This window comes from Gorilla gorilla, chromosome 22 (assembly GCF_029281585.2).
Source record: "Gorilla gorilla gorilla isolate KB3781 chromosome 22, NHGRI_mGorGor1-v2.1_pri, whole genome shotgun sequence".
Lineage (NCBI taxonomy): Eukaryota > Metazoa > Chordata > Mammalia > Primates > Hominidae > Gorilla > Gorilla gorilla.
The window spans coordinates 45,047,266-45,058,367 of NC_073246.2; the positions used below are offsets into that span (position 1 = coordinate 45,047,266).

Genomic DNA, 11,102 nt, shown 5'->3' on the forward strand with positions numbered 1-11,102 from the left:
GTGGATGTGATGGGAGAGACCTCACCGCCCACCACTGCCTTTGAAGGTGGAGGAGGGGCCACGAGCCAAGAATGGCAGGTGCCTTGAGATGCCGGAGAAGGTAGGAAACAGATTCCCCTGAGCCTCCAGCAGGAGCCAGCCCTGCCAGTGTCTTGCTTTAAGTTGAATGAGACACATTTCAGACTTGTGGCCTCCAGAACTGTGAGAGAAGACGTTTGTGTTGTTTTAAGCCACTAAGTCTGTGATTGGTACATCAGCCACAAGACACTAATACAACACCTAAACTCGGGGTTTGAAACGGCCCCTAGGGCCCTAGAGCCCTCCCTGCCCCCGGTCCAGGCCTTCCTGCTTCTGTTGTGCAGACTCAGGCGCTGGCTCACTCAGAAGGCCCCTGCAGGCCCGGCCAATCCTGTGGCAGAGCCTCGACGTCCCACGGCGGCCTCTGAGCCGCCAGGCCCTACAGCGTGTGGTGAGGGGCGCAAGAGGTGTGAGTGCCTGGACCTTGCTCTGCCCCGTGTCTGAGGACCTTGCCCCATCCTCGGCGCCCAGAGCTGTGCAGTCCATGGGACCAGGCTGGTGCCCAGCCCCAGGTTGGTGCCTCGGCTGCCTCCTCAGCCTGCAGTCTCCACTGTTTGACTGACCATGTGCAGGGCCAGCTGTGAAGGACAGCACAGCTCCTCCCTCCCTGCCAAGTGTCAGGGGCACTAAAAACACCGTCATCAATGTTCTGATGTTTAAATCATGTTTTGATGCAATGTTTAAAAAAATCAAAATGGGTCGGGCGCGGTGGCTCACGCCTGTAATCCCATCACTTTGGGAGGCCGAAGCGAGTGGATCACCAGAGTTCAGGAGTTCGAGACCAGCCTGGCCAACACGGCGAAACTTCATCTCTACTAAAAATATAAAAATTAGCTGGGCATAGTGGTGTGTGCCTGTAATCTCAGCTACTTGGGAGGCTGAGGCAGGAGAATCGTTTGAACCCGGGAGGCAGAGGTTGCAGTGAGCTGAGATTGTGCCACTGCACTCCAGCCTGGGCGACAGAGCGAGACTCCATCTCAAAAATAAATAAATAAAATAAATAAATAAGTAAATCAAAATGAATGCAAAAAATTTGTGGTGGACAAACTGTCAACATTTTACATAAAGGCAGGATGAGGACGACGGCCTTCTCCTTTTGCTTCAAGCTCCAGCATGGCTCCGCCCAGCACTGACCGTGCTCCTGGCCTGGCTCGACCCTCCCCAGGGCCAAGCTCCATGCTGGCTTCCATCCCAAAGGCCTCTTCTTCCCCCTCCCCATGCCCCAGGAATAGGCAGCCAGCACAGTGGGGCCGCCCGCTGCCTTACCCAGACCCTGCCACTGCTTGGATGTTGACCCCCAGACTGGAAAGGTGGCTTTAAACCCCCTTCCCTTCTTCCAAGCCAAGTGACCTGTGCATGCGGCTTAACCTTGTAAGCTCCCATTTCCTGGTCTATGAAGCGGGAATGATGCTGGGACCTGCTTCACAGGGTGGCTCTGAGGACCTACAGGCAGAGGTCTGGTGTAGGCTTTCGGGGGAAGCACCCATCACTCTCCCAGCGTTTCCTATCTGCACCTTAATTTGGCACCCCAGGGAATCACTCCTCTGGAATTGTAACCTTGCAGGGCTAAAGCTATCATTTCAAGATTTTTTGGGATCCTGTGTCCCCGGACAGTGCTGTAAATGCAGGAGGAAGGGTGCTGCTCATGGGTGCTGCTCATGATGGAGGTGTCCCGTGGAACACGCCTCGGAGCCCCCCCTTTGATCCCTGATCCCATCTGGGATGTGTCAGGTCTGATCCGCATACACTGGGGCATCTGACCTTTCATGGCCTTCTGAGCCCATGGGCTGGAGATGAATTTGCAAAGCCCGGGAGTGTCCTGGGTGTGTGTTTACTCCACACGCATGAATCTGTTAGAGGCTGAGTAGGAACTAGGAGGCCCAAAGAGAACCAGGCAACTTCCCACAGCCTGGACCGTACACTAGAAAAGCTAGCCCGGGAGATGGGGCACGGCCTCTTCCCAGGCTGGCAGGGGGGATGTGGGGGAGGACCATGCTCCCCAGGGCCAGTTTACCAAAATATCAAAATACCAAAATATCAAAAGACTTAAAACTAGGAGTGAGCCGGGTGCAGTGGCTCATGCCTGTAATCCTACACTTTGAGAGGCCAAGGCAGGTGGGTCACCTGAGGTCAAGAGTTTGAGAGCAGCCTGGCCAACATGGTGAATCCCTGTCTCTACTAAAAATACAAAAAAAAAAAAAAATAATAATAATAATAATTAGCCAGGTGTGGTGGCAGGCACCTGCAGTCTCAGCTACTCAGGAGGCTGAGGTGGGAGAATTGTTTGAATCTGGGAGGCAGAGGTTGCAGTGAGCTGAGATCGCGCCACTGTATGATCTGGGCGCCACTCTGGGTGACAGAGCAAGACTCCATCTCAAAAACAAACAAACAAAACCGGGAGTGCCTGGACACTTAGTGAGAACTGGACAGGGGCCATGGGTCGAGGAGCAAAATAATCACCAGGACTTGTGGATAACAGGATCATGTGGGTGGTGGGTCCGCATGGGTGACAGGGACGTGGGGACATGTCGCCACCCTGACAGGAGCAGCCCAACTCAACAGCCACGGCAGGTCATGCCACGGAGGCTCGAGGAGTTACGTGGGGACGTTACATCAAGGCGTTACATCATTACGAGATGTAACGCTCGAGGCGTTACATCGAGGGGACGACGGCCATGGGGCTGGGAGTCCAGGGTGGGCCGCAGAGGGAAGCTCACCAGGTGGCGCTCTCATCTGTGCACGGCCCAGCCCGTCTTCCTGCTGGAGGCACGCAGACCCCTGGAGGACAAGCATGAAACGCCATAGGGCTCCCCCAGGTGCTGGAATTATGGCACCTTTCAGCTTCTTCTCCAGGAGTTTTAACAAGCATGCATACTTTTTATAAGTGGTGAGTGTAACGGAGGTTCACAGATGCACTCCGCTTTGGAAACCAGTGCACTCTTGCCCAGGCACGGTGAGACTCTGAGGACGATGAGTCTAACCTCTGTGTCTAACGGGGGTGTGGGCTCTCCCTCCTCTGGTGACCATGAGGACCACCCAGGCAGGACAAGGTGTGCAGAGAACTAGCATGGTCCCTGGCACGTAGCCCCTGCCCAGTGACTGGCAGATGAGAAGCTCCATTGTCGCCCCAGGCGAGTGTGGGGCACAGGCGCCTCCTTGGGTTGTCTGCCCTCCCGGGAGCCCCAGGGTGCCCAGGCGGGCCTCAGCTGAGTCCAGGCCTCGGGGACAGTCCGTGCAGCCCCTCCTGGGGCTGGGGGCGGGCACTTGTCTCAGCCACGTTTCTGCTGACTGAGCAGCCTTCTTCATGAGCTCATGCCTTTCCAGAGAAATCCCTTAATGCCTCCATTCTGCTGGTGGCATATATAGGGAGGGCTCGGCCTTGGCTCCACACTGCGCTGCCCAGAGGCCCCACTGACTCCTGCCAGCCTCCAGGTCCCCGTGGTACCAAAGCTGAACATGGACGTGACCATCCAGCACCCCTGGTTCAAGCGCACCCTGGGGCCCTTCTACCCCAGCCGGCTGTTCGACCAGTTTTTCGGCGAGGGCCTTTTTGAGTATGACCTGCTGCCCTTCCTGTCGTCCACCATCAGCCCCTACTACCGCCAGTCCCTCTTCCGCACCGTGCTGGACTCCGGCATCTCTGAGGTAAGACGTGGCCCGTGGTGCTGGCCTCTCCTCGCTGCTCAGAGGGTGGTGGCCTCGGTGGGTGGAGAGCGATGGACTCTGGTCTTGCTCCGTCAGGCAGGTGGCCTCGTCCCACTTCATCCCCTTGCAGAGGCTGGGCAAGAGCCTGTGTCCCCACTGCAGCCACGTGGCAGAGCTTCCCCTGGCACTGGGGAGAGGGTGGACAAGGGAGCAGCCTGAATCCACCTTTGCTTTCCTCCATCAGCTCATGACCAATGTGTGCTTTGTAAGGCACCAGCCACATACTGGAAACCCCAAGAGCAGCCCATCCAGGCATGCGTGGTGGCGAATGCCAGCTGCCGGGTTCCTCTGGTCTCCTGAGTCCCGGAGACCTGGGAGCAGGTGGGGGTCATAGTCCTGAAAGCCAGAGAGCAGGGCGTTCCTAGCACCTCCTCCAATGAGCTCGGTCTGCCCACGGCTAGCAAAGCTCTTGGCAAGTTTACTTAGGTGCCCTGCCAAGGCTAAAAGGACAGGCAATGGGCGCCCCCCCCCCGCCCCAACCACAGGCCTCCTCTCTGAGCCACGGGTGAGCGGTGCGGGTTCTGCTGTTCTGGAGGGCCTGAGTCCCACCCAGCACCTCATAAACAGGGTCCTCCCCAGGGCTGCTGCAGTAGGCATCAAAGCCAGGGCGCAAAATGCCTCAGGGAGCCAAGGCTGAGCCAGGGGAGTGAGAGGGAGCGTGTGGAAGTGCGTTTTGGAGAGGCAGCTGCGCAGGCTGTCAGCAGGCTCCGGCCGCCTCTATAGACAGCATGACGCCAAGGGCAGTGACCTCATTCCACAGGCTGAGTCCAGCCAGCCAGCCAAGCATCACCCGCCAGACGATTGACCCTAATGGACCAACTAACCCGTAACGACCCCTCCTACCATAACCAGTAGCCAGCCAGCCCATAACCAGCCAACTGATCTATAACCAGCCACCTGACCACAGCCAAACAACCAGCCGGCCCACCAGTAGCATTCAGCCCCTCAGCTGGCCCTGAGGGTTTGGAGACAGGTCGAGGGTCATGCCTGTCTGTCCAGGAGACAGTCACAGGCCCCCGAAAGCTCTGCCCCACTTGGTGTGTGGGAGAAGAGGCCGGCAGGTGACTGAAGCGTCTCTGTTCTGATAACCGGGACCCGCTCTGTCTCTGCCAACCCCAGCAGGGACGGCACCCTCTGGGCAGCTCCACATGGCACGTTTGGATTTCAGGTTCGATCCGACCGGGACAAGTTCGTCATCTTCCTCGATGTGAAGCACTTCTCCCCGGAGGACCTCACCGTGAAGGTGCAGGACGACTTTGTGGAGATCCACGGAAAGCACAACGAGCGCCAGGTGAGCCCAAGCACTGAGAGGTGGGAGAGGGGGGCGAGGTGGGCACGAGGACAAGGGGGTCATGGCAGGCAAGACCGGGCCTGCACACCTGCACCATGCCTTCAACCCTGGGAGAGGGACGCTCTCCGGGGGACCCCGAATCAGGCCTGGCTTTTCCCCAAGGGAGGGGCCATGCCCACCTGAGCACAGCCAGCCCCTCCCTGCGACAGAGGTCACCATTCCCGAGCTAATGTGGCTCAGCAATCCAGGTTAGGGTCCCTTCCCGGGCTGCACCCAGCCGTCGCCAGCTCCATCCCTGTCACCTGGATGCCAGGGTGGTCTTAGAAAGAACCCCAGGAAGTGGGAGTGCCCCGGGTGGCCGCCTCCTAGCCAATGTGCATCTTCACATGAACCCTACCTGAGGAAGCCAGTCCCCGACGGCATAGCTGCATCCGCTTGGAATGCTTTACAGGCATTGACACCTTTGCCTCACAGCAGCCCTTTGGAACCAGTGTCCTCATTATTCCAGGGCACAGCTGGGGAACAAGGGGGTCCTCAGCCTGCTGGGTCCCACAGCTAGTACCGGGCAGGTGGGACGGGAGCTTCTCCCCACAGTCACCCTGATGCCCCGCTCTTGCTCGGGTGGAGGCCTCGGATCTCCGTGGTGTTGAGGGAGCCGGGGCACTGGAGCCCTGGTGACCTGCATCTCCTGGCGGAGCCGGGAAGAGCTCATGGACTGTCACAGATGGACAGTGCCCCGCGGGGGCTGGAGAGCAGAGTGGGGCTGGAAGGTGGAACTCTTAGCCAAAGTCTTGGTTTCTTTTGGCCAGGGTCCTCTTTCAATGCTGGAGAAGGTGGTGCTGGGGGGTGAACCCTGACCTCCTCATGTGCTGCCCCTCCCTCGCCTGGGCCCGGTAAAGCCCCCACGTAGCCCCAGCACAGCCTGGAAAATGCTTCCTGAGCTCCCAGCTCTTGGTCTTTGCACCCAGTGGAGGAGGAGGTCAGCCCAGGGAGCTGAGTCTGTGGTTTAGGGCATCCAGGGGACGTGGAACCATGTGGGTCGTCTGGCCACGTTAGGTAGGGCTGCAGAGACCTGGGCTAGAGCAGTCCTGCGGAGTCTGGAAGCGGAAGCCTGGCTGAGGTGCGGGGCCTGGTCTGGAATGATCCTGCGATTTTGGAGTGAAGCCATGGAGCGGGAAGAGACAACACCCCGCAGGGAATAGCCCGGCAAGTGGCCACGAGGCCAGGCGGAGGTCCAGAGAAGCAGGGGCATGAATCCATAAATCCCAGGGGGCCTGGCCATGGGATGTGCTGGCTGCACCCGGCCCCTGTGAGAGCCCCGCAGGCTGGCCACCTTCTGCAGTCGGTGGGGCTGGGGCAGCTTCTCTGGCATGGAGCAAGGCAGCCACCTGCACAGTGGCCCCCCTGACTGTGCGCCCCCACCCTCTCCAGGATGACCACGGCTACATTTCCCGTGAGTTCCACCGCCGCTACCGCCTGCCGTCCAACGTGGACCAGTCAGCCCTCTCTTGCTCCCTGTCCGCCGATGGCATGCTGACCTTCTGTGGCCCCAAGATCCAGACTGGCCTGGATGCCACCCACGCCGAGCGAGCCATCCCCGTGTCACGGGAGGAGAAGCCCACCTCGGCTCCCTCGTCCTAAGCAGGCATCGCCTCGGCTGGCTCCCCTGCAGCCCTGGCCCATCATGGGGGGAGCACCCTGAGGGCGGGGTGTCTGTCTTCCTTTGCTTCCCTGTTTTTCCTTTCCACCTTCTCACATGGAATGAGGGTTTGAGAGAGCAGCCAGGAGAGCTTAGGGTCTCAGGGTGTCCCAGACCCCGACACCGGCCAGTGGCGGAAGTGACCGCACCTCACACTCCTTTAGATAGCAGCCTGGCTCCCCTGGGGTGCAGGCGCCTCAACTCTGCTGAGGGTCCAGAAGGAGGGGGTGACCTCCGGCCAGGTGCCTCCCGACACACCTGCAGCCTCCCTCCGCGGCGGGCCCTGCCCACACCTCCTGGGGCGCGTGAGGCCCGTGGGGCCGGGGCTTCTGTGCACCTGGGCTCTCGCGGCCTCTTCTCTCAGACCATCTTCCTCCAACCCCTCTATGTAGTGCCGCTCTTGGGGACATGGGTCGCCCATGAGAGCGCAGCCCGCGGCAATCAATAAAGAGCAGGTGATACAAGCAACCCGCCGTCTGCTGGTGCTGTCTCCATCAGGGGCGCGAGGGGCAGGAGGGCGGCGCCGGGAGGGAGGACAACAGGGTCTCCTGCTCGTGTTGGACCCGGCGGCCTCAGAACGATGGGGTCGCCTGCGTCCCTTCCTTCTCCTGAGCTCAAGCGCCTCCCTCCACACTGGGCTGGAAGGAGAGGTTTTGGGGGCAGAGCCTCTGATGGGAAAGGGACTGGGGAGCGCTTCCGAGAGCTGGGGGCGGGGAGCGACCTGGAAGGGGCTGCAGGGAATGGAGGGAGGCCGGGCTCCTTTCTCTGTCGGCGCCGGCACCGGGGCGGGACGCCAGCCCTGGCCTCCTTCTGCGGGCCGTCCTGTTCTCTCGGGGTCTGCGGGGCCGTCCTGTTCTCTCGGGGGTCCGCGGGGCCGTCCTGTTCTCTCGGGGTCTGCGGGGCCGTCCTGTTCTCTCGGGGTCTGCGGGGCCGTCCTGTTCTCTCGGGGTCTGCGGGCCGTCCTGTTCTCTCGGGGTCTGCGGGGCCGTCCTGTTCTCTCGGGGGTCCGCGGGGCTGTCCTGCTGCCTTCGGGGTTGGGCTTTAAGGGCACTCGTGCTTTTGAGGAGCTGGAACTCAGCAGCTTCCCCTGGGCAACCCATCACGGCCCCGAGCTGGAGGCGGAAGCTCGCTCTGTCCCCTCCCGGGACCAGACACTGGGCGGCCATGCCAGACCCCGCCACGGGGAGGGAGACTCGGCCTGGGGGGCCCTGGCTGCCTGCTGCGCTCACCGAGGGGGATCCGGGGGGCCAGAGGGCACCCGAGGGGAAGCAGACGCCACGGCGAGTGGGCCCTGCCAGCGCCCTCAGCCAAGTAAAGCGCCCTCGACCCCGGAGGCCGAAGGCACCGGGACCCTGACGGCACCAGCAGGACGACCACGGGGGCGCAGCCTCTACCCGGGAGAACACAGACACTGACACCACCGGGGTTTCAAAAAGTCAGCAACAGGCATTAGCGTGGGCGGCCACTGTGACGCCCAGTGACGTCACGTGCCACGGCCACTGAACAGCACACACACCACACACTCCACACACACACCACACACTCCACACCACACACTCCACACACACACACACACCACACACTCCACACACACACACACCACACACTCCACACACACACCACACACCCCACACAACCACACACCACACACTCCACACAATCCACACACACCACACACTCCACACACACACCACATACTCCGCACACACCACACACCCCACACACACACCACACACCCCACACACCCCACACAACCACACACCACACACTACACACAATCCACACACATCACACACTCCACACACACACCACACACTCCACACACTCCACACACACCACACACTGCACACCACACACTCCACACACACACACACCACACACACCCCACACACCCCACACAACCACACACCACACACTACACACAATCCACACACACCACACACTCCACACACACACCACACACTCCACACCACACACTCCACACACACACACCACACACTCCACACACACACCACACACCCCACACAACCACACACCACACACTACACACAATCCACACACACCACACACTACACACACACACCACATACTCCACACACACCACACACCCCACACCACACACTCCACACACACACCACACACTCCACACCACACAGTCCACACACTCCACACACACCGCATACTCCACACACACCACACACTCCACACACACACCACACACCCCACACCACACACTCCACACACTCCACACACTCCACACACACCACACACTCCACACACACCACACACTCCACACACACCACACCACACACTCCACACACTCCACACACACCGCATACTCCACACACACCACACACTCCACACACACATCACACACCCCACACCCACATCACACACCCCACACCACACACTCCACACACACATCACACTCCACACACACCACACACTCCACACACACATCACACTCCACACACTCCACACACACCACACACTCCACACACACACACCACACACCACACTCCACACACACCACACACTCCACACACACACCACACACTCCACACACACACACACCACACCACACACTCCACACACACCACACACCCCACACCACACACTCCACACAACCACACACCACACACTCCACACACTCCACACACACCACACACTCCACACACACACCACACACTCCACACCACACACTCCACACACTCCACACACACCACACACTCCACACACACCACACACTCCACACACACACACCACACCACACACTCCACACACACACCACACACTCCACACACACCACACACCCCACACCACACACTCCACACACTCCACACACACCACACACTCCACACACACACCGCACACTCCACACCACACACTCCACACACTCCACACACACCACACACTCCACACACACCACACACTCCACACACACACACCACACCACACTCCACACACACACCACACACACCACACAACCACACACCACACACTACACACAATCCACACACACCACACACTACACACACACCACATACTCCACACACACCACACACACCACACACTCCACACACACCACACACTCCACACACTCCACACACACCACACACTCCACACACTACACACTCCACACACACACCACACACAACCACACACCATACACTCCACACAATCCACACACCACACACTCCACACACACACCACACACTACACACTCCACACAATCCACACACTCCACACACTCCACACACACCACACACTCCACACACACACCACACAACACACACTCCACACACTTCACACACACCACACAATCCACACACACACCACACACTCCACACACACCACACACTCCAGACACCACACACACTCCACACACCACAGACTCCACACAGTCCACAACTCCACACACACCAATGACACACTCCACACACACCACGCACTCCACACACATTCCACATTCCACACATCACACATTCCACAATCCACACATCACACATTCCACACACACAACACACTCCACATGCCACACAGTCCACACACTCCACACACACACACACACCACACACTCCACACCACACACACACCACACACCACAGATTCCACGCACTCCACACACACACCACACATTCCCACACACCACACGCTCCACACTTCACACAGCACACTCCATACACTTCACACATACCACACACTCCACACACCACACAGCCCACACTCCACATACCACACGCGCACACACCGCATACTCCACACGCACCACACACTCCACACACACCACACCACACACTCCACACAACACACACCACATACCACACACTCCACACACACCACACACACTCCACACACCACACACTCCACACACACCACACACACACCACACACACTCCACACACACCACACACACACACCACACACTCCACACACACACAACACACTCCACACATACCACAGACACACACACACCCCTCAACACACCATGCCCTTTGTCTCTCTTTGTGTTCCTCTGGCCAGGCCGTGGTGTGAAGGGTTCTGAGTCCTGGGAGTGGCTCCCCTAGACTCCCCTCTCCTCCTCCCTCCAGCAGGACCTGCCCGGCTGTTGTGCCATTGAGTCCCCATTTGTACAGAAGGAGGTGCCCTGTGGTTGGCAACAACATGACCCACTGTGCTTTGGGGTTGGGGCTGGGGCTGGATGTTTTTGAAAATCGGGGTGTCTGGGGCTCCCTGCTCCTCCTGGGTCTGTCCCGGACCAGCCGAGCGGACACCTTTGCTCTGCACAGCCTGGCAGCCATTGCAGGGAGGCGGGCCCACCCCAACATC

At 59.4% G+C, this 11,102-nt stretch overlaps 1 protein-coding gene across 2 annotated transcripts; it reads left to right on the forward strand.

Annotated features, from left to right (window-relative positions):
* The first annotated feature begins 3,375 nt into the window (after positions 1-3,375).
* CRYAA (crystallin alpha A) lies at positions 3,376-7,241 on the forward strand. Of its 2 annotated transcripts, none has more exons than XM_055373671.2 (3): positions 3,376-3,723; positions 4,952-5,074; positions 6,506-7,241. In XM_055373671.2, exons 1-3 carry the CDS (start codon positions 3,535-3,537, stop codon positions 6,713-6,715), a joined length of 522 nt encoding a protein of 173 aa, XP_055229646.1. In that variant the 5' UTR covers positions 3,376-3,534; the 3' UTR covers positions 6,716-7,241. The 2 variants fall into 2 exon arrangements, with proteins under 2 accessions (XP_055229646.1, XP_055229647.1); XM_055373672.2 differs by lacking the exon at positions 3,376-3,723 and adding an exon at positions 4,329-4,844.
* Positions 7,242-11,102: the final 3,861 nt, after the last annotated feature.